The sequence below is a fragment of the Tachyglossus aculeatus genome, chromosome 7 (assembly GCF_015852505.1).
Source record: "Tachyglossus aculeatus isolate mTacAcu1 chromosome 7, mTacAcu1.pri, whole genome shotgun sequence".
Lineage (NCBI taxonomy): Eukaryota > Metazoa > Chordata > Mammalia > Monotremata > Tachyglossidae > Tachyglossus > Tachyglossus aculeatus.
Window position 1 is genome coordinate 49,444,026 of NC_052072.1, and position 23,971 is coordinate 49,467,996.

The 23,971-nt window shown below is 43.1% G+C and overlaps 1 protein-coding gene across 1 annotated transcript in view; it reads left to right on the forward strand.

The window, feature by feature from the left end:
• Positions 1–23,971, forward strand: part of COL6A1 (collagen type VI alpha 1 chain) — a 72,802-nt gene that overhangs the window by 8,709 nt on the left and 40,122 nt on the right. The window contains exons 4-19 of the mRNA XM_038749244.1: positions 5,305–5,464; positions 9,295–9,402; positions 9,522–9,542; positions 9,908–9,928; positions 10,040–10,084; positions 11,656–11,709; positions 15,143–15,187; positions 15,307–15,333; positions 16,557–16,583; positions 16,677–16,721; positions 17,362–17,415; positions 17,873–17,935; positions 20,054–20,116; positions 21,157–21,210; positions 21,304–21,339; positions 22,028–22,090. Of these exons, the coding sequence (XP_038605172.1) occupies positions 5,305–5,464; positions 9,295–9,402; positions 9,522–9,542; positions 9,908–9,928; positions 10,040–10,084; positions 11,656–11,709; positions 15,143–15,187; positions 15,307–15,333; positions 16,557–16,583; positions 16,677–16,721; positions 17,362–17,415; positions 17,873–17,935; positions 20,054–20,116; positions 21,157–21,210; positions 21,304–21,339; positions 22,028–22,090 (886 nt within the window). The remainder of the gene's footprint in view (positions 1–5,304; positions 5,465–9,294; positions 9,403–9,521; positions 9,543–9,907; positions 9,929–10,039; positions 10,085–11,655; positions 11,710–15,142; positions 15,188–15,306; positions 15,334–16,556; positions 16,584–16,676; positions 16,722–17,361; positions 17,416–17,872; positions 17,936–20,053; positions 20,117–21,156; positions 21,211–21,303; positions 21,340–22,027; positions 22,091–23,971) is intronic.

The window sequence follows — 23,971 nt, forward strand, 5'->3', positions numbered from 1 at the left end:
TCATTTATCTCTATAAAGGTTACCAAAATTAATTGGCCTGGAGTTTGAATTCCTTTCTGTAAGAAAGGTCATGTCTTGTGTTAAGGGATTTGATTTCCTTAAAGACCACTGAGGTTTTTTGAAGTGTATGGGCTTCCCAGGTAACTTGCTTGGATTTAAGTACCTGAAAGTCTCTGTTAGACTCTAAATCGCAAAATATATACCTTTCCTTGTAGCATTAAATAGCTTAAGAACTTGATATATGACTGATAGTAAGTGGATAGTTTGTGATCATTTTGGAATGGTCAGTGGGTGTGTATGTGCCTACTCAGTTGCCTAATTAGGAACTAAATCTGCTGCTGGAAAGACAAGTTGATGTGTGACCAGCATTGACCAAACAAGTCTAAATTCCCCATGTTTCTTCCCTCAGTTACAGTACTGTGTGCAAGTCTTCTGTGGTAACAGAGGAAGGGGGAAATGATGAGTAGAAAGAGGTCAAGTAAATTCGGTCATGAAATAAATGCAACAATTCAATCCTGCCCCTTTTTCAACTCTCCCATCCTTCACAGCAGTATCTCCAACAGATCTCCTGCCTTCTCTCAAAATCCACCCCCTTCACCTTCTCCCCCATCCCTTCATACCTTATCAAAACACTTTTCACCTCCCTTTTTCCCCTCTCTGACTGTGATCTTTAACTGTTAACTCTTTAATGGATTTTCCCCCACTATTTCCTTAAAAAACCCTTCCCTCAACCCCACGGCTCCTTCCTGTTATCACCCCATCTTCCTCCTATCGTTCCTCTCTAAACTCCTTAAGTGAGTTGTCTACACCAGCTCCCTTTGCTTCCTCTCCTCCAATTCTCTCCTTGTCCCCCTCCAATCTGGCTTCCATCCCCTTCATTCCACAGAAAGCACCCTCTCATAGGTCACAAATAATCTCTTTCTGGCCAAATCCAAAAGCTTCTACTCCATCCTAATCTTTCTTCACCACTCTCAACCACCCCCTTCTCCTGGAATCATCATTCAACCTCGTCTTCACTGACACTGTTCTTTCCTGGTTTCCCTCCTATCTCTCTGGCTGCTCATTCTCAGTCTCTTTTTGTGGGCTCCTCCTCTGCTTCCTACCCACTAACTGAGGGAATCATTTCAAGGCTTAGTTCTGGAACCTCTTCTAATCTCCATCTGCACCCATTCCCTTGGTGAACTCATTTGCTCACAGGGTTTCAAATGCCATTTCTAAGCAGATGATTCCCAAATCTACAGGTCCAGCCATGATCTCTCCTTCTGTACAGTCTTGCATTTCCTCCTGCCTTAATCAATCAATCAGTCAATCATATTTATTGAGCACTTACTGTGTGCAGAGCACTGTACTAAGCGCTCGGGAAGTACAAGTTGGCAACATAGAGAGACGGTCCCTACCCAACAGTGGGCTCACAGTCTAGAAGGGGGAGACAGAGAAAAAAACCAAACATATTAACAAAATAAAATAAATAGAATAGATATGTACAAGTAAAATAAATAGAGTAATAAATTTGTACAAACATATATACACATATACAGGTGCTGTGGGGAAGGGAAGGAAGTAAGCGGGGGGGGATGGAGAGGGGGAGGAGGGAACTCCAAAACAGAACTCTTTATCCTCTACCCAAACCCTGTCTTCCCCTGACTTTCCCATCACTGTAAACAGCACCACCATCCTCCCTATCTCACAAAATCATAAACTTGGTGTTATCCTCAACTCATCTCTCTCATTCAAGCCACTTATTCAATCTGTCACAAAATCCCTTCGGCTCAACCTTCACAACATTGCTAAAATTTACCCTTTCTTCTCCACCCAAACAGCTATCATGGTAATCCAAGCACTTATTCTATACTGCCTTGATTACTGTATCAGCCTCCTTGCTGACCTTCCTGCCTTCTGTCTCTCCCCCATTCCATATTTCACTCTGCTGCCTGGGTCATTTTTCTACAAAAACATTCAGTTTCTGATCCCCCACTCCTCAATAATAATAATAATAATAATGATAATAATAATAATAATAATAATAATAATGGCATTTATTAAGCGCTTACTATGTGCAAAGCACTGTTCTAAGCGCTGTGGAGGTTACAAGGTGATAAGGTTGTCCCATGGGGGGCTCACAGTCTTAATCCCCATTTTACAGATGAGGCAACTGAGGCACAGAGAAGTTAAGTGACTTGCCCAAGGTCACACAGCTGACAATTGGCAGAGCCGGGATTTGAGCCCATGACCTCTGACTCCAAAGCCCGGGCTCATTCTACTGAGCCATGCTGCTTCTCAAGAATTCCCAGTGATTACCCATTCACCTCTGAGTCAAACAGAAAGACCTTACCATTGGCTTTAAAGCACTCAATAACCTTGTACCCTCATACCTTACGTCCGTGATTTCCTACTACAATCCAGTCCACATACTTCACTTCTCTAATGCCAACCTACTCTCTCTACCTCCGTCTCATCTGTCTCACCACCAACCGCTCACCCACATCCTACATCTGGCCTGGAGTGCCCTCCCTCTTCATTTCCCACTTTCCAGATTTCCCACTTCCAAAGCCTTGCTGAAAGCACATCAAGAGGCTTCCCTTGACTAGGCCCTCATTTCCTCTTCTCCCACTCCCTTTGCATCACCCTTCCACATGGATTTGCACCCTTTATTCACCCCTCCCTCAGCCCCACAGAATTTATGTACATATTTGGAATTTATATTAATGTCTCTCTCCCCCTCTAGACTGTAGGCTCACTGTGGGCAGGGAACATGTCTACCAACTCTACTATATTGTACAAGAGCAACATGGCCTAGTGGATAGAACATCGGCCTAGGAGTCAGAAGGTCATGGGTTCTAATCCCGGCTTCACCTCTAGTCTGCTGCATGACCTTGGGCAAGTCACTAAACTTCTCTGGGCCTCAGTTCCCTCATCTGGAAGATGGGGATTAAGACTGTAATCCCTATGTGGGACAGGGACTGTGTCCAACCCGACTATCTTGTATTTACCCCAGTACTTAGAACAGTGCCTGGCACATAGTAAATGCTCAAAAAATACCATAATCATGGTTATTATTATTCCTGTCCCAAGTGCATAGTACAGTGCTCTGCACACTGAATTTGCTCAATAAGTACAATTGATAGATCAATTATGATTAAATCACATTTCCATTGCAGGATTGCTTCTGAAACATGTTAGAAACTGGAGATATACTGAATGCTTTTACTGGCCTGGCTCAGCATAAAGTTTTCCACGTTTTATTAATCTAACGCAGCAACTATAATCCTTATTCTCCAAGGAAATAGTGGCAATTAAGTACAATATACCTTGTTACCCAAGAACATTTTGTAATTTCTGCCTTAGAGATGAATGCTGCTTTTTGCAGAGCCAAGTGACCTGATGAAGGAAACAGAGACCCTTGGTATTTTCCAGACATCCCAAGTGATTTATGATCATTTTACGCAGTGTGTCCTAAGTCCTTAGTACTCTAATGGTGATAGTAACTCAGTGATTGGTATTTGAAAAATTATTTCCTGAAGTCACTGTTGAAGAGTGAGAAATTATGATCACTCAATTTTGTGGTCATGCATAAAATAAGTTTGTGATTTTTAGTACTCCCTTGTCCTAAATTTTGATATTCACCATTTGGTTAACTCTTATTTGCTTAAATGTTTATTGCGGTTGTAGAAAATCTCACTTTGAATCTGTAAAGTTATAGGAAATCTGCATTCTTAGCAAGACTCTGGGCTTCCTTCCGCTCTGAATAGCAAGTCATGTTCAAATTGTTCCTCTCCAACTTGTGTGTTGTTTGTATCATTCCAGAGTTAACAAATAGCCAATAGGAGTGGTTTCTGGGTCAAATCTCTCTGCAAAAATCTTTAGGATTTGTGAACATTTCTGAATCCTATGTCAGCTTAACGCTATGTACAGCTTTGCCGGCCTGCCAGAGCTGGAGCTTAGTTGATTTGGGGAATCAGATATTTTGGAAGAAGTACTTCTCTGGAGGGGGAAAATGTATCTGTATACAAAATCTCAAACCTTTTCGTATATTAATACATAGGCTGTACTACAATCAACATGATGATTTTTGCTCTTGATAAATTCTGATGCGATAAAAATGTGTAAGCTAATCATTTATCCTCTGTAGAACTGTCCGTTTGCTTTAAGAAAAATTGAACCCTAGCACGGGCTTTGGAGTCAGAGGTCATGGGTTCGAATCCCGGCTCCACCACATTTCTGCTGTGTGACCTTGGGCAAGTCACTTCACTTCTCTGAGCCTCAGTTCCCTCATCTGTAAAATGGGGATTACGACTGTGAGCCCCACATGGGACAACCTGATCACCTTGTATCCCCCCAGAGCTTAGAACAGTGCTTTGCACATAGGAAGCACTTAACAAATGCCATTTTATATATATATATATATATATATATATATATATATATATATATATTTTGGGATCATTCTGTTACAAGGAGAGGCATAAGGGAAGTGGGCAGAATGTGAAACCACTACCACCCCTTCCCAGGTGCATCTCCTCCCTCCGAGCCATAGAGCTGTTGAATGGATATTAATGTCAGAAAAAAGGTCTCCCACTGTCCAAGATGCCATTTCAGTGACCCACCCACAGCTGTTATCTGAGCCAAAGCTCACAGTTGTGTGTCGTCCCTAGAGCCGAGTGAAGTCCAGAGTGACCAAAGAAGTGGCAAGGGATCCAAAATGATACCTCAGCCTGAAAGGCTGAGGCTGACCTGGCCTGAACCCTTTTGGCATGCATGCTGGACTTGCCAATTCCCCTTTTTGGATCCTTTGAAAGAAGATTTAAGAATTCATTCCTGTTCTTAGGGACACTTTAGGTTGTACTTTATTAACCATTTAGTTATAACGTGTAGGCTGACAGAAAGATTTCTTCCATCTGGTTTAGTAAATCAACTCCGAGTAATATGTACTTCATTCGTCTAGAGTATGTGGACTTTTCGATATGTTTTAAGAGAAATCTGGCCCCAAATAAACATATTTCATACCTAACTAAACACCCTTTTTATGACCAGCATCTTACAGCCAACGTGACCAAGGAGAAACAGATTGATTGAATGGGATTTAAATGGAAAACATGTTTCTTAATACTGCGGCAGGGAACTCCGACTGATTCTTCAGATGCAAGTTCCTAAACCTTTTGCCCTTTCCAGAGGTACCTCCCTGTTGACCATTAAACTTTTGGAACATGGTGGTGTGGCTGAAAAATCCCATTCAGGAGCAGGCTGGGTTGGCAACCCACAACTCTAAGAAGCATGTTCTCACATCCCCATTTGCAATCATTCCAGTGGCTCCCACCAGAAGGAGAACAAGTACCTGATTGTGGTGACAGATGGACACCCCCTGGAAGGCTACAAAGAGCCCTGTGGAGGACTGGAAGATGCCGTCAATGAAGCCAAGCACCTTGGAATCAAAGTCTTCTCGATTGCCATTTCTCCTGGACACCTGGTATGAGACACAAAATTCTTGTGCCTAGAGCATAGCCATTTCAGAGATTGAGGCTAAGAGATTGGGGGATTCATGGAAAAGTAAATAATACATATAGCTGCAAGTTGGGAACTGCCCCACATCTGAAGCAGCGTGGCTCAGTGGAAAGGGCACTTGCTTGGGAGTCAGAGGTCTTGGGTTCTAATCCCGGCTCTGCCACTTATCAGCTTTGTGACTTTGGGCAAATCACTTAACTTCTTTGTGCCTCAGTTCCCTCATCTGTAAAATAGGGATTAAGACTGTGAGCCCCACGTGGGACAACCTGATTACCTTGTATCTCCCCTAGCGCTTAGAACAGTGCTTGACACATAGTAAGTGCTTAAGAAGTACTAAAATTATTATTATTATTATCTGAATGCCTTTAATGTATCTGTCTAAATGGTGGCCAAATACAGTGATGACTTCAGATGATCCTTAAGGACTTTGATTTCTTTTACCCCTCCCTCAGTTCCACATCACTTCTGTACATATCCATCTGTAACATATTATATTGTCTGTCTCCCCATTTAGTTTATAAGCTACTTGCAGACAGGATCATTTCTACCTACTCTTTGGTATTGTACCCTTTCAAGTGCTTACTACATTACTACACACAGTAAGCACTAAAATACTATTGATTGATCCAGATTTCATAACCGTGCTGATAGCCTCAAAACATCCCTGAATTCCGGGGGATGCAGGAAGAAATGGGACAGTCATTTTTAGGTCTACACTGAAAAGCCCTGGGCATCTCATTTGCCTTCTTTTTTTTGATTTTTTGATACTTGTTAAGCAGTTACTATGTTCCAGGCACTGTACTAAGCACTGAGGTAGAGAAACAGCATGGTATAGTGGATAGAGCATGGGCCTGGGCGTCAAAAGGTCCTGGGTTCAAATCCCGGCTCTGCCACTTGTCAGCTGTGTGACTTTGGTCAAGTCACTTCACTTCTCTGTGCCTTAGTTACCTCATCTGTAGAATGGGGATTGAGACTGTAAGCTCTATGTGGGACAGGGACTGCGTGCAACCCGATTTGCTTGTATCCACCCTAGTGCTTAGTACAGTGCTTGGCAAATAGTAAGTGCATATCAAACACCGCAATTATTATTATTATTAAGATAATCAGGTTGGACATGGTCCATGTCCCACAAGGGGCTCACAGTCTTAATTTCCACTCTACAGATGAGGTAATTGAGGCACAGAGAAGTGACATGGCTTGCCCAAGGTCAGACAGCAGATAAACGGCAGAGGCAGGGTTAGAACCCAGGTCCTTCTGGCTTCCAGGCCCGTGCTCTATCCACTAGGCCTTGCTGCCTCTTTTGTTAGAAGAAAGATCCAGATAGCCCAAGTGTATTCTCTCTTTCTGGGGACTAATGAAAAGAGTTCAGCTCAGCTGCTGAGATATTTTACTTCATGGTAGGACTTTCCACTTGCTCACAGCTGCATCCACTAAGGGAATCTCTTTATCCCTCCTCCAGACAGGTGGGTAGCCCAAGCAGCTGTGTCTGCTGGTAATAACAGCTCCTCCTTGTTGGAGGAACTGGCCAACATCTCTTCCATGCTGAAGAATGAAGGGGTCATTCTGGCTAAATCACTGAGAAAAAATGGACCAAAGTTAGAAAATTGGTATGGTCTTCCTCAGGTGACCAAAAAAGAATCCTCCAAGAGGGGGCCTGTGGTTTGGGAAATAATCTGTTCTCTCTCCTAAATGACTCTATGAATATCCTGAGGGGTGTGTTATTGTTCTTCTTCTTATCATTATTATTTTTTGCCCCTCTAAAATTCACATTCATTCAGTCAGTCATATTTATTGAGCAATAATTATGTGCAAAAGACTGTACTAAGCACTTGGGAGAGTACAGTATAACAACAGAGACATTCCTGCCCACAATGATCTCACATCATAAGCACTTAGTACAGTGCTCTGCACACACTAAGCACTCAGTAAATACAATTGAATGAATATGGTGACTGAGCAGGGAAGTGGAGACGGATGTCCGACAGGGATTCCAAAATAGGTTTAAGGATGTAGCTCTTCTGGGATCATTTCTAGTACATGCTGAGCAGATCGGGTTCATTTGGTGAATGTTAGCAATAATGCTCTGTGCATACAAAACCTGAACTGAATGGATCCATTCGCCTTCCTTTGGTTTACAAATTGCAACACTAATATCAATGGGGGACTGATCAGAATGGGACCTAACACAGCCATGTTACTCACAGTCATGTGCTGGCTTGGATACCTCACAATGAATGTAGCAGTAAGAGGGCAGAAAACATTTCCAGCCCCAACCTTGGCAAGGCGGGTGTTCTCCTTATATGTAGAATGGAGTGGGGAATCATTAGAAAACCAGTTCCGTGCCATGTTTTGGTAAGAAGGTCTCTCTGGAGCTGAGCTCATACAATTGGCAGACTGAAATTCCCAGAATTCAACCTTTAGGGAGAAACCACTTCTTAGGAAGAAGGCTGCTGTGGTAGTGTTAGGTGCCAATTTGGCAGGATCGAAGAGACCGCTAAGGAGCACTGGCTGCCTTGAACTCCAAAACAAGTGTCGAATTTGTGCCATAACAATGTACTCCAGAGCCCTGGAACTGTTAAGAACATTCTTTTGTCATCGTTTGGAATTTAATTTTGAAGTGAAATCCTCTCCTGCACTGCTTCCTCCCTCCACCTAACAGAATTAAATATACACTCCTTGAGGGTTTAAAGGCAATGAATCAATCGTATTTACTGAATCAATCAATCAATCAATCAATCGTATTTATTGAGCGCTTACTATGTGCAGAGCACTGTACTAAGCGCTTGGGAAGTACAAATTGGCATCACATAGAGACAGTCCCTACCCAACAGTGGGCTCACAGTCTAAAAGAATGCTTACTATATGCAGGGTACTGTACTAAGCACTTGGGAGAGTACAACAGAATTAGCAGACACATTCTCTGCCCATATCGAGCTTACAGTCTAGAGGGTGAGACATGATTAATATGAACAAATAATTTATAATATATAATTTAAAGATGTGCACATAAGTGCTATGGGGTTGAGGGTAGGGAAAATAGCAGATGACCTCAAGGACAGGGACCATGTCTTCCACTTCTGCTACATAGTCGCAAGAACCTAATACAGTGTTCTCCCCGTTGGCTCTCAATAAAGACCAAAGGTAATGAAAATGATGATAATAAAGTGGGTTAGATATACAAGTACAGCAGAAGAAATGAAAATGCAGCAAGAGGCTGAAGGATTGGGTCTACCCTGATTCCTCCATGTTTTGGATGTTTCCATTTAAATCTAATCCTCTTGTACCTCCAAAAGATCACTTTTCAGAAGTCCAGGTGCCCTTTCCCCAAGCACCCATCCCTCTCTCCCTGACCTCAATCCCAGAAGGGGATAAGCTGTGTTTTTCAGCATATCCAAAGGTATGGAGGGGTCTCTTGTAGCTAAATATTAGGAATCATTATGGCCTAGTGGAAAGAGCATAGGCCTAGGAATCACTGGACCTGGGTTGTAATTCTGGCTCTGCTGTGTATCTGCTGTGTGGCCTTGAGCAAGTCACTTAACTTCTCTGTGCCTCAGTTCCCTCATTTGCAAAATGGAGATTTGATATCTGTTCTCCCTCCTACTTAGACGGTGAGTGCCATGTAGGACCTAATGATCTTCTATCTACCCAAGTGCTTAGAGCAGTGTTTGATGCATAGTAAATGCTTAATAAATACCACAGTTATTTTTTATCATTATTACTATTATTATCATGATTAAGGATATTGATCTCCAGGCTTCCCTCTGAGTTTCACATTGCTACCTCTTTTGACCTCAGGAGCCCAGACTGAGTATCATTGCTACGGACCATACCTACCGGCGAAACTTCACTGTAAATTCTGTGGAAAATGTTGATAAGTCCATTGACACCATGATCAATATGATTGTGAGTAAAACACTTTCTAAAATTTTCTAATCAGCATATTTGCAGAATTTTTGATTACACTGTTCTTAAGCTCTGGCTTTTCTGATGGTTAATTCTGTTTTCCCACTTTCATTTTTCAGAAAAAAAATGTGGAACAAGTGGTAAGTATTACAGTATTCTCTGCTCTTCCCCTCACCTACCTGATTGAACAAGGTAGGCCCATCTGTTATTGAATTTGCGTTTGTGTTTCCCCTTGGAATTTTACAAGCAACACAAAGGAAGCAAAATAGAGAATGGGACAGTTATTTAAGGGTTAATTGTGTCTACTATGTTGGGGCTTTGTATTTGGAAGCCACTGAGTATATGTCTTTGACTCTGTACTTGGAGGCCACTGACTGTATTTTGCTCTTTGTAATTGGAGGCCACTGACTCTATGTCTTTTATTCTCTGTATTTGGAGGACACTGCCTATATGTCTTTGACTTTTCTTCACTAAAATTTTGTGCTTTTTCTTCATTGCTTTGCAGTGCTGCTCCTTTGAATGTCAGGTGAGTGAGATGGCATAAACTTACAGGCTCAAACTTCCTTCAGCTGCACTCGGTTTCTGTATTTGTGTGCGGGCAGCTGTGCTAATTGTGTTTCTGTGTGTTGGCTTACAGCCTGCCAGAGGACCTCCAGGACCCCGGGGTGATCCAGGATATGATGTGAGTAAAATATTAATGTTCAAAGCATTTCCCTGTACTTCGGTGAGCTCGTCCCCTGAGTGAGGCTGGACACCAGGATGTGGTGGCTAGAGTTGGGGGAAAGCAATCCTCTCTCTGCCACCGAGCTCACGGGCTATTGAGATAGATTCCTTTGCCTCTCGGTACAAATCCACATGGACTGTCAGGATTTTTAGAAGTTTGTAAGAGGAGAAAAATGGGAAATACGGCCAGAGTGTTCTTCACAGAAGCTAGTGACCATAATGCTTTTTAAGTGTGAAGACTAGAAAGAGAAGTTGTGTTGGCATTTCAGATAGTTGGACACAAACTTGTTTTTAAAATACTCCAAGGAAGGAATGTATTGAAGTGCCCTGGGGTAATGCAGTCTGGTTAGGAGAAGCAATAGACTCTTGCTTGTTACAATGATTCTGCAACAAGGCCACTTTCTTCCTGAGCTTGGCTTTTCCCTATTTTTTCCTATTTTTCTTTTGCTGCATCCCCCCCCAAATTTGCCATCTCAGCTGGTACATACAGGCTATTTGGGAAATCCACCACTACCAGTAAAGCAAGCTGGTGGAAATACAAAATGGTATTTTATGATTCCTGTTCATCCTTCAAGAAAATAAGCCCTGGCCCATGTATTAGAAACTTAACCAGAGTACCTAGAAGCACTCTGTCTTTTTAAATCTCTGGACTGTAAGCTCATTGTGGGCAGGGAATGTTTCTGTTATACTCTCCCAAGTGCTTACTACAGTGCTCTGCATACAGTAAGCACTCAATAAATACAATTGAAGGAATAATCTCTCCCTTTTGGCTTTGTCATCATTGGAAAACTAGGTCTATTGGGAACTCTCCGTGCCATTTGCTATAGTTGAGGCTTCTCTTCTCTTGGCCTCATGACACGAACTATAATATAGATTAAGACCGGCTTGGGGCAGGGAAGAGGGACAGATGTAGATAAGATCAATGTTGATTTTGAAGGCTTATCTAATGGAATTTTTGCCTCCTAAGGCATTTTTGAAAACCATTTGTGTGAGATGGCTTCTTAACTTCCATAAGTCGCTATGTGTAGGGAATGTATGTTACATTGCTATAGTGTCCTGTTGGGTCCTGCAAAAAGGAATCAAGTCACTGGAGCACAGCAGATGGGGTTTGTTTTTGCAATACTAATACAGATCTGTATGGATGAGGCCAGAAAGAGCCTGTTGCCCTAAAAGGGAACTTAACCTCATCCCCAAAAAGTGGGAGAGGTAGTTATAGTCTGTGTTGGGCATGGTGGTCTCTCACACCATCAACGAGATCCAGTCAAGTAGTGGTGCTCTTGATTAGATGATCCCAAGGGTCTAATCAAGTGTGGCTGCAGTTTTCTTAACTGACACGGGGGAGGGTGTGGCTGAAGTATGACTGAGGAAAATGAGCTAGACAAAATACAAAATGGAGACTGAAAACAAAATGGAGAAAGGCTGGTTGAGTTGGTTTCCACAGTTCTTTCCCAAGAGTTTAGTACAGTGCTCTACACACATTAAGCACTCAATAAATATGATTGATTGATTGATTAACATTTTGTCTTCCAGGGAGAAAGAGGAAAGCCTGGTCTTCCTGGTGAGAAGGGTGATGCTGGAGACCCTGTAAGTAGCCAGACTGTTGACCGTATTGATGGTGGCAGTGAAAACTACAGTCTTGCTTTTGCTGAAGATCTGCTTCATTAGTTCCCATCCAGGATAGAGTCCATGATGGGCTGGTAATCCAGCTCCAGTTCACACTTAGAGCCTTCCTAGTCCCTGGCATCCAAATACCAAACTGCATCAGAAATGGCCCAGGTCTCACTGGAAGTTGAGTGTGAGTGTAACTTCTCTGTGCCTCAGTTACCTCATCTGTAAAATGGGGATTAAGACTGTGAGCCCTATGTGGGCGGAGACTGTGTCCAGCCTAATTAACTTGTATCTATCCCAGCACTTAGTACAGTTCTTGGCACACAGTAAGTGCTTAATAAATACTATCGACAACAGCAACAATAGATATTGAGAGACAGAAGGAAAAAGAGATTGGGATGGAGGTGTACAGTGATTTGGACAGTCCTCTTTCCTCCTGGGTTCTCCTCAGCCCTCTGTGCTCACACAAATGAAGGGCTGAGGGTGAATGCTTGTTCAAATTCCCAGGTCTCACTGGAAGTTGATGTGGACTCCAGTCTGAACTGCTCCATATTTTTCATATATACATATGAAAATGATACATATACATATTTTTCCCTGAATTTTATGGGTTTGGTAGTTCCAGAAGTCCAGGGGACAACTCTCCACATGTGGAATTCTCCAATTGCCATCCCTCTGCTTCTCCTGCTGTTAAACCACCAAACTGTGAGGAGGACTGTGGAGGAGGAAGCAATGCTGCACTTGGTCTTTTGTGACTGGGTTTGGCTTTCTTCCAGGCTGATCTGGTCGGGGGAGTTTAGGTCATAGAGGGTTCATGCAGGCCTCTGTTCCCAGCTCCCCTAGAATAGCCCTATGCCAGATATTGGGAATGTTGATCCCAGTTATTCCTAGGAACAAAATACAGTGGGTATCCTGCACAGGATTAAATGTGGATGATCATGAATAAAAGTCCAGTTAGGGTTTTTGGCTGAACAGGTACAAATCAAATCCCGGCTCTGCCAATTGTCAGCTGTGTGACTTTGGGCAAGGCACTTAACTTCTCTGTGCCTCAGTTACCTCATCTGTAAAATGGGAATGAAGACCGTGAGTCCCGTGTGGGACAATCTGTTCACATTGTATCCTGCCCAGCACTTAGAACAGTGCTTTGCACATAGTAAGCGCTTAGCAAATGCCATTATTATTATTATTATTATAAAGTGATCAAAGTTTCCATTTTTGCCCTCCATCCATTGAACTGTCCTCTTCCTTTTCATCTAAGGAAGATGAGAGAAGCAGCATGGCTTAATGGAAAGAGAATGGGGTTGGGAGTCAAAGGATGTGGGTTTGAATCCTGACTCTGCCACTTATCTGCTGTGTGACCTTGGGCAAGACACTTAACTTCTCTATGCCTCAGTTACTTCATCTGTAAAATGGGAATTAAGACTGTGAGCCCCACATGGGACAATCTGATTACCTTGTATCTACCCCAGTGCTTAGTACAGTGCTTGGCACATAGTAAGCACTTTAACAAGTACCATAATAATAATAATTATTATTATTATTATCTAAGACTTTCTTTCTCTGACTCTATGAAAGGAATTCCAGAGAAATCCAGAACTTGCCCAAAAAGCTGGTCATGGTTTGTCACTGGAGCGAACTTCATTTCGCTGACTCTCTTCTCATGTCTCTAGCCTGTTTGTTAGCAATCAGCATAGTTTGAGAAAACAAAAGTTCTGTGAAAAGCATTTCAAATCTTTTTTGCCTCTGCATGTTAGCATATAAATGTTCAGTATTAAATCCAAACTATATATCGTGTAAAAGGTTGAGATGAACAATCTAACAAAACTATTTTAGAGAGGCAAAAAAAGCAAAGTAGTGAACAGAACGATGCAGATGCATCTGCATCCTTACTTAATCTAGATTGGAATCCCAGTCATTTCCTGGAACTTCTCACAGTTTTGTTCAGTCATTGAAATGCAGCAATGGTGTCATTAGAGAAGCAGCGTGGCTCAGTGGAAAGAGCCCGGGCTTTGGAGTCAGAGGTCATGGGTTCAAATCCTGGCTCCATCAACTGTCAGCTGTGTGACTTTGGGCAAGTCACTTAACTTCTCTGTGCCTCAGTTACCTCATCTGTAAAATGGGGATGAAAACTGTGAGCCCCCCATGGGACAACTTGATCACCTTGTATCCTCCCCAGCGCTTAGAACAGTGCTTTGCATGTAGTAAGCGCTTAATAAATGCCATTATTATTATTATTATTATTATTACAGATAACCCTAATGAGCTTTCCCTCCCCTTCTACCAGTGACAATCACTGCTTTTCACATAAGAACACAGATACAGATGTAGAGAAGCAGCATTGCCTACAGGATAAAGCACGAGCCCAGGAGTCAGAGGACCAGGGCTGTAATCTTGGCTCTGCCATTTGTCTGCTCTGTGACCCTGGGCAAGTCACCTAACTTCTCTGTGCCTCAGTTACCTCATCTGTACAATGGGGATTAAGACTGTGAGCCCTATGTGGGCGGAGACTGTGTCCAGCCTAATTAACTTGTATCTATCCCAGCACTTAGTACAGTTCTTGGCACACAGTAAGTGCTTAACAAATACTATCGACAAGAGCAACAATAGATATTGAGAGACAGAAGGAAAAAGAGATTGGGATGGAGATGTACAGTGATATGGACAGTCCTCTTTCCTCCTGGGTTCTCCTCAGCCCTCTGTGCTCACACAAATGAAGGGCTGAGGGGGAATGCTTGTTCAGATGTGGTCAGACATCTTCTAGGTTATCCTCAAGAATATCAGCCACCATAAAACCACATCATTCCAGACCTAAAATAATTGCTCTATCTGTAAGCAATCCTCTGACTCAAACTTCCCCGCATCAGCCTCATGGGGCACATCTGGAGCCCTTATCTAGCATGTTCCGAAGTCAGCAGGGGCAGTGTTACAGGGTTGATTTTACTAAGCTCAATGACCTTGAGGGTATAGTTTTCCCACACTTGGAATGGATACTTTTCCCATTCAAGAACTGCAAAATTTAACATTCTCATTTGGAAAACATTGACTCACACTCCTTCTCCCCCTACATAAGAGGGGATGGATATGCTTGCTGCCCCCTTAAAACAAGATTTCTCATTCAACCAAAGGGAAAAGCATAGATGAGATGTTCCACTTAGAGGCACCTTCTTCTGCAGGTGGGACTGAGGGAAGATGCTCAGCTTGTCTTTTTTCTGGGAAGCTGGATTATCAACAAGCAATTATGGGCTCTGTGCAGCCTCCAGAGTTGAGAGTCCTATTGGTTACTGAGGAACAGCTTGTTCCCCTGAGCCAGGGAAAATATGACCCCATGGATCAGGGGCATGTAGGGACGTTGGGTGGCCACTTTAGTCCTTACACTTTCTAACTTGTGTTGTTCTTCTTTCTGTTTTAGGGGAGACCAGGTGATCTTGGACCCGTTGGTTACCAGGGAATGAAGGTAGGTGTCACCTCTCCAGAGTCGGGCATTTTTCATCTGTCCCATTTTTTGTGGAGGCTTGTTTTCATTCTGTGATTATTAAATACCTTCTTCCCTCTCTGTTTTCCTTTGCTTTTTAGGGTGAAAAAGGAGGCCGAGGGGAAAAGGTGAGTGTGGGGTTCTTCGACCCTGGTCTTGGCCCTGCCTAAGGGGGGCTGCTTGGCTTCAGATTCTTTTGTGATGTACCTCTCTCTCCTTTTCCTGCTTCAACATACTGAGTATGCCCCATTCACTAGGGGAGCAGTGGTCATAGGCTCAGTTTTTTTCCTGGTCATCTGACTATCCCGAACCTTGTGCTTAGCTTAACATTGGCCATTCAAAGGATAAATGTCACACCTCTTCAGCCTCCCATAAATGACCATCCTCCTCCAATTTGCTCCGGTTACACACAAACTGTGCAACGTAGAGTTTGGTAGAGGTTCAGAGAGCCGGTTCAGCGTAGACCCGATTCAAAAATTCGGTAAGTTTGAGATTGTTCCCCTCAGTACCCCCGTGGTTAAGTCTCTTCTGGTGAATAAAACCTGAGCCCAAACATTCAGAATTTCTCGTAGTCAATGTCTGCCAACTCTTGGGAACAGAAAAGTCAGCTGGCTACTGATGTGTCACTAGGATATCCCACTTTGTATTACCAGTTAATTAGAGGTTCTAGGATTCCTGACATCTTTTCCAAGTGGAAAATCTGGAGAACACCCTCCTCAATTTGTGGATGTCATTCTGGCCTTCGTTTCTCATTTTAGGAAAGCAGCCTAACCTAGTGGATAGAGCAGGGGCTTGAGAGTCAGAAGGACCTGCGTCCTAATCCCAGCTTCGCCACTTGTTTACTGTGTGAGCTTGGGCCAGTCACGTACCTTCTCTGTGCCTCAGTTACCTCCTCTGTGAAATGGGGATTAAGACTGTGAGCCCCATGTGGGACAGGGACTGTGTCCAACCTAATTAGCTTGTATCTACCCCAGCACTTAGAACATTGTTTGACACCTAGTAAAGCGCTTAACAAATACCACCTTTTTTCTTTTTTTTTGCTCCTCTACTGACCCTTGAGGGTCATAGCAGCATATGCCTGTAAGCGCTTACTCTGCACACAGTAAGTGCTCAATAAATATGATTGATTGATTGACTGTAGGCTGTCTGTAAACTGTAAGATCCTTATGGACAGGAATCATGTCTTCCAAATGTATTGTACTTTCCCTAGCTCATAATACAATCCTCTGCCCACAGTAAACACCCAGTAAATACTATTGATTGATTTGGCAACATCCAGGCAGACATTGTCCTTGGAGAGAGGCGAGAGAAAATCTGGCCACTTTTTAACTCTTTTTCTTCTCATTTACAGGGTTCAAGAGGAGCGAAGGGGTACAAGGTCAGTATTGCTCATATTTTGGTGTTTTGTTTTCTCTTTTTAAACTGCTGTGACCGTTAATCATGTCCCTTCTCTTGCTTCCTTTGCTTTCAGGGAGAGAAAGGCAAGCGTGGCATTGATGGCATTGATGGCATGAAGGTAAAACTTGCATTGAGAAAGACAGAATCCATTAGTGATTAAAAGTTAAGAGCATTGAAGGGTTAGTTATGGGATTTATTAATTACTTATTGTGTGTTGTATACTGGGATGAATACAAGAGAAACAGAATAGGCAAGCTCCCTATAAGAGGCTCCTAGGCAAATACATAGAACAATTCCAGTGAAATACAAAACAATAAAAAACAAATTCAATAATCCAAATTAACAATGTTAAACTAAGTAGCTGAAAACAGTACTTAGAGGCATGAATCCTCATGCTTCTCATTTTTCCAGGGAAGAGTTTCAAAAAGATGCATGCTGGCCTTGGGCTTCTTGGTTTTGCAGACGTGCTAAGCAGAAACTAGAGGAAACAGGTGATTTGAGGCCAGCAAATTCTAATGCTTGAATTTCTAAACTTGTGTTTTTTGAGGAAATTCAAACAATCCTAAAGCCCCACATTTAGGTATGAGATATAATTTGACTTGGTTTGGATCTTAAAGTGCCACACATCAGGAGATTACCAAGAAAAGTGCTTTATCCCACCCCCTAAAATTGCATTAAGGACAGGACTAGGACAAACATAAATGTTGATGCTGAGGGGAACCTCCATTTTAAAGTTTTATTTCCCTCCTTCCTCCTAGGGTGAAACTGGATTTCCTGGGCTACCTGGCTGCAAGGGATCACCAGGATTTGATGTAAGTGTGATTTTTCTGAAATTAAAAAGATGAATATCATGGCTATAGCAGGTTTAAACCAGGTGGCATCGTGGCTAGGGTAGGGAGAGGAGTGAGAAAACATGTGAGCAATCCCTTCCTTCTGCTAGCAGTCCAGGACTCATGATCCAGAATTGGGGTGGGATTGTAATAATTCAGCAGTAAATTTTTAGTAATGATTTATTTATCACTCGGAAACATATTCCAAGACTTGGTCACTTTTTCTTCTATTAGGAAATATTCGCTTGAATGAATCTTTCCAACTCTAGGAAGGTATTTAATAGAATATTAAGACTGGAACCATTTTAGACATGCCCATCAAAATATTCTTTTCTTATCTTGTAGATAGATTGCTTAACAGTTACCTGTGTAAATTTAACACCCATAATGAAAATTGGTACCATTGTGCCTTGAGTAACAATATTCTCTGTTTTAATAGGGAGTGCAGGGACCCCCTGGGCCGAAGGGAGATCCAGGCTCTTTTGGGGCTAAAGGAGAAAAGGTAAGTTGTTTTTCCATTCAAAATGCTCTTGTTTATCTTAGTAAGGAATTAAGAGATTCAGTAATTGGTCTGTCTTCTATTTATTATGCTAACAGCAAGGGGGTGGCATGATTAACAGAATTTTCTGTGCACATTTATGAGGTTTTGGACCAATCAACATCCATCTTGTGGCAACCTGTGAGGAGGGAACTGATCTGGGGCAGCTTTGGGGAGGAGCAGTGGGAGGCTGGGAAGATACAGATCGTGGATTGCTGGGGAGGGGAAAACTGGTAGAACTAGAAGCACAGTTTTCTAGTCCCAGCTCTGCCACTTATCCACTGTGTGACCTAGGGCAAGCCACTTTACTTCTCTGTGCCTCAGTTACCTCAACTGTAAAATGGAGATTAAGAGAGTGTGAGCCCCATGTGGTACATGGATCCTGCCCAACCTGATTATCTTGTATCTACCCCAGTCTTTTGCATGGTGTCTGGCATATAGTAAGTGCTTAATAAATACCATTTAAAAAAAAGTAAACAGCCTTATGCCCTGAAAGGACTGTTAGGAGCATTTAGGCTTCAGCCTCCACCCTGCTCCAGGCAGGGCCTGCTTCCCATTGTCAGACTCACTGTGGCACATTCATTCATAATAATAATAATAATAATGGCTTTTGTAAAGTGCTTACTATGTGCCAAGCACTGTTCTAAGCGCTGGGAGGGATACAAGGTAATCAGGTCGTCCCATGTGGGGCTCACAGTCTTAATCCCCATTTTACAGATGAGGTAACTGAGGCCCAGAGAAGTGAAGTGACTTGCCCAAAGTCACACAGCTGACAAGTGGCAGAGCTGGGATTAGAACCCACGACCTCTGACTCCCAAACCCGGGCTCTTTCCACTGAGCCACGCTGCTTCTCATAATGGCTGCCAGGCTGCCCTTTGGTGAATTAGACTCCAAGTGGCTCGCTGGTAGGGACTGTGCCTAATACCTGGGCTTAGGTCAGTGCTGAGCACACAGATTGCATTCATTAAATTCTAATGACCTTGACTACTCCTGTGGCACATTAACTGGTGTCCTAGTAGTCTGAAAGAGAAAATGGATCTCCCTAGTACCTACCTCATGTGACTAAAGCACTTTGAAGAATCTGGGTCCATTGTTCCTCTGTTGGTATTTCCTGGTTTCATCCTAAAGTTTATGGATTAGGTCACACAATTTCAGGGAGAAAATACTTCTGAAGCAAGATATAACTAACACGAACTATGGTTTATGTTTTGGTTGTTTTTCTTAATAACTGAAGTCTGCCCTCTAACATGTACTGTTTAACTAGAGACTCTTGAACGCAAATCTAGCAGAAGGGAAAGGGGGAGGAATGGGGTGGTCATTCCAGGGTCCACACCATGTAGGACTTAGGCTGAGGACCACATCCTTGGGCACCAGAACAGTGTGGCAGCCCAAGGCACCTTTTTGCTGTTTGACTAGGACTGGGATTCCTGCTGGTGTCTTCACAACAATTTTGGGACCAGGAAAATCCCTACAATGCAGTCAGCCCTTTGCTGCCAGAGCTGGAACTTTATCATCGGCTTTAGAGCACTCAGTCAGCTTGTTCCATCCTACCTCACTTCACTGATTTCCTTCAGTAGCCCAGCCCATTCACTCCATTTCCTCTAACACTAGCTTACTGACTGTTCTCCTATCTTGTCTATTTTCCTAGCAAACTCTTGCCCACATCCTCTCCCTAACCTGGAACTCTCTCCCCCTCCACATATAGTAGACCACCACTCTCTCCACCTTCAAAGCATTAGTAAGGTCATATTTCCTCCAAAAGGCCTTCCTCCATTCATCCATCTTTTCCCCAACTCGCTCTTTCTTCTGCATTGTCTGTGTGCTTGGATCTGTAATCTTTGGACACTTGATATTTCCCTCACCTCCAAACCCACAGCACTTATGTACATATCTTTAAATGATATACTATGAATTATTTACTCATGTTAATGTCTGTCTCCCCCTGTAGATTGTAAACTGATTATGGGCAGAGAACATGTCCACTAATTCTTGTATTGTACTTTCCCAAGAGCTTAGTACAGTGCTCAATAAATATGATTGATAGATTAGGGAAATTCCTGACCCCTCTGATTTCTTTTCCAGGGTGTAGCTGGAGCTGATGGGGAACCAGGAAGACCAGGAAATACAGGACCCCCTGGAGATGAGGTAAAATGACCAAAACCAAAGAACCCTGAATTCTCAAGCAAACTCATTGAGTACATTCTAATCACCTGGGACCAGGAGAGCATCCTCAAGCCCACAACCTTGGTGTCATACTCGACTACGCTCTCTCGTTCACCCTTCACATCCAATCCGTCACCCAAACCTGCTGGTCTCACCTCCGCAACATTGCCAAGATCCGCCCTTTCCTCTCCATCCAAACTGCTACCCTGCTCGTTCAAGCTCTCATCCTATTCTGTCTAGATTACTGTGTCAGCCTCCTCTCCGATCTCCCATCCTCCTGTCTCTCCCCTCTTCAATCCATACTTCACGCCGCTGCCCAGATTGTCTTTGTCCAGAAATGCTCTGGCATGTTACTCCCCTCCTCAAAAATCTCCAGTGGCTACCGATCAACCTACGCATCAGGCAGAAACTCCTCACCCTCGGCTTCAAGGCTCTTCATCACCTCGCCCTATCCTACCTCACCTCCCTTCTCTCCTTCTCCAGTCCAGACCACACCCTCCGCTCCTCTGCCACTAATCTCCTCACTGTGCCTCGTTCTCACGTGTCCCACCATTGACCCCCAGTCCACGTCATCCCCCTGGCCTGGAATGCTCTCCCTCTGCACATCCACCAAGCTAGCTCTCTTCCTCCCTTCAAGGCCCTACTGAGAGCTCACCTCCTCCAGGAGGCCTTCCCAGATTGAGCCCCCTCCTTCCTCTCCCCCTCCACCCCCCTCCATCCCCCCACCTTACCTCCTTCCCCTCCCCACAGCACCTGAATATATGTATGTATGTTTGTATTAATTACTCTATTTTATTTGTACATATTCTATTTATTTTATTTTGTTAATATGTTTTGTTTTGTTCTCTGTCTCCCCCTTCTAGACTGTGAGCCCACTGTTGGGTAGGGACTGTCTCTAGATGTTGTCAACTTGTACTTCCCAAGTGCTTAGTACAGTGCTCTGCACACAGTAAGTGCTCAATAAATATGATTGAATGAATGAATGAATTTCCTTTAAGTTACTCATATCCTTTTGTCCCTAGGGCCAACCAGGAGATCCAGGTCCCCTTGGAGAGAAAGGAGAACTAGGAGATGAAGTAAGTGGCATACATTTCCTTTCTCCTTTTCTTGGATGTTAAGGCACAGAAAAACAGAAAAATGGCAATTCATTTTTTTTCTTTCCATTTCAGGGAAATGCTGGCCCAGATGGTCCCACGGGAGAAAGGGTAAGTAATGTTGCTTTAACGGGTCTGACCTACTTCATGGTCTTCCCAATTTAGTCATGGAATTGATGGCTTTTGCCAAATTATGTTCTCTAGAAATGCAGACATGCATGGTGCTCCCATTGTGAATAGTTTAAAACAACAGTTCCTCTTAAAACTTTGGCCGCTAAGAAAACAGGCTTGAAGTTGAGTAGTGACTTAAGGGTCAAGCCTGAATGCTGCAACACTCTTTGAAGCTGACTTGGGCAAAATCAGTAAGTCCCTAGGCCCAGGATGTCTGTCCTAGAGCTATACATGAAAGCCAGTTAGATTGCAGGCCCATTTATCTCTGCCCATTTATCTCTGATGGTGGTATTTTTTAAGCACTTACTATGTGCCAAGCACTGTTCTAAACAAAACGCTGGGTGAGATAGAAGGTTATCAGGTTATCCCAGGTGGGGTTCATGGTCTTAATCCCCATTTTACAGATGAAGTAACTGAGGCACAGAGAAGTTGTGACTTGTCCAAAGTCTCACAGCTGACAAGTGGCGGAGCTGGGATTAGAACCCATGACCTCTGACTCCCAAACCCATGCTCTTTCCACTAAGCCATGCTGCTTCTCTGATATCATTATTCCCTGCTGAATTTCAGTTTCATTCCCTAACTGCCGATGGTATTCAGATTTCATTCTTATTGTGCCTCTCTCCAACAGGGTGGCCCTGGAGAAAGAGGACCTCAGGGCACACCTGGGACCCGTGGACCAAGAGGCGATCCGGTAACTTATTTTTAAATTTGTTGGTTTCAAATTCTTCAGTATCATAGCTCCATGTCATTGTTTTGGAACTCATGTTGGTTCTGTATCAAAACTGGCATTGTCTAGAAATAATTCCAGAGAGAGAGAGAGAGAGTAATACTTTCCATGACATATCCAAGACTTTTTGACAGTGACTGATTCTGACATTGTCAGGCTGATTATAGTTTCTGGAGTCATCAAATATTTTGATTGTTTTGAGTTGGACAGTTCAGCATCAGCCTGCCTTGTCTTATTTTAAATTCTTCCTACAGTGTAAACTAGGGCATCACATTGGAAGGGTGCAGAGACCCAATGGCAAAGTGAAGGTGACAGAATATAAACCTTCCCCCAAATTCAGTAGCTTTAATATGTCACTTCACTTTTCCAGCAGCTCTGCTGAATGCCTTGTTTTTTGCAGAGCCCTTTTACTTTTCTAAAACCCGTTGATATCAGTTATCTCATTTTATCCTCACAGTATCCCATTTGAGGTATGGAGAGGCAAGTGTTATCCTCATTTTACAGATGAAGAGGCTGAGACTCAGAGAGCAACAGGCCAGGGGTATAGCTGGGACTGGAACCCAGATCTTTTGATTTCCAGACTCTTGCTCCTAACACTCGACCGTATTCGTGGAACCAGACAGTCCATGTGTCTTGGCTCCGAAGAGTCCAGTTTAGAATATAAGGAAAGATCATCATGGGAAAACTGTGTTTCCCTTCTTCAAGCAACGAGTTAAAACCAAGAATCTCATCTGAGGTTCCAGATGAGAACAAAAGAAGAACAAAAAGACTAGGAACCACACAAGTGTTGTTGGTGAAAATCCTCAAATGTGTACCTTTGGGGATTTTTCTGAATGTTAGCTATCAAAGAGCACTTTACAAATTCTCTGCTTCTGGTATTCTTGTAAGTAGTAATGGCTGCAAAGAGTTGGAAACTAGCTGAGTTCTCTCATGTCTTGTGACTCATTAGGAAAGTTTATGGGTAACCTGGGTGGGAGGCAGGAAACTGTGTGTGTGTATGGTGGGATTAGCGGGGTGAATGTCACCTAGAGTTTTTAACAAGGGTGCATGTTCCTAACTGTAGGCGGGGAATAAGTAGGAAAGTATTTGGCTTGTCTGCCACAGAAGTGAGTCATCTAACGGCTTAATATATAATGCCAGGCAGCCAACAGCACTCCCCTGTCCAAAGTCAACATGCAACACATACTGGGTGATGCCACTCTTCTTTCCAAGGAGGGTGGAAAATAAGGTACAGTCACTTGTAAGAGGTACTAGCTGCGATGAATAAGACCATAATCACTCAATAGGACATACTGTACTAGGCTGTTCCTAGTGACGCCCTGCTCTGGGAGTTCACTCCATAATGGCCTGTGAAAACCCTATTTTTGCCAGAAGTTCCCTCCCGTGGACACCCTAAAATTCTTTCCCCTGGACTTTGATATAATCCATAGTTCCGTCTTGGGCTGTTGCTGTAAATGTGGTCTCTAGCAGATAATTGTCTAAATGGGTGAGTTAATCTCCACTCAAAAAAGGAGTAATGGAATGACCACGGGAAACAGCATGAGAATTGATGTGGATACTGGTCTTTTCCTCTGTTCCTGTCTCTAAACCTTCCCCCACTCCCTCGCCTTCAACCTCACAGCCACTACTCCCACCAAGTGAGGTGGCTTTGTTTGGCATTGAGTCCACTCTGTTACTCCCATTCATTTATTCATTCAGTAGTATTTATTGAGTGCTTACTGTGTGCAGAACACTGTACTAAGCACATGGGAGAGTACAATACAACAATAAACAGACACATTCTCTGCCCAAAATGAGCTTACAGTTAATAATAATAATAATAATAATAATAATAATAATGGTATT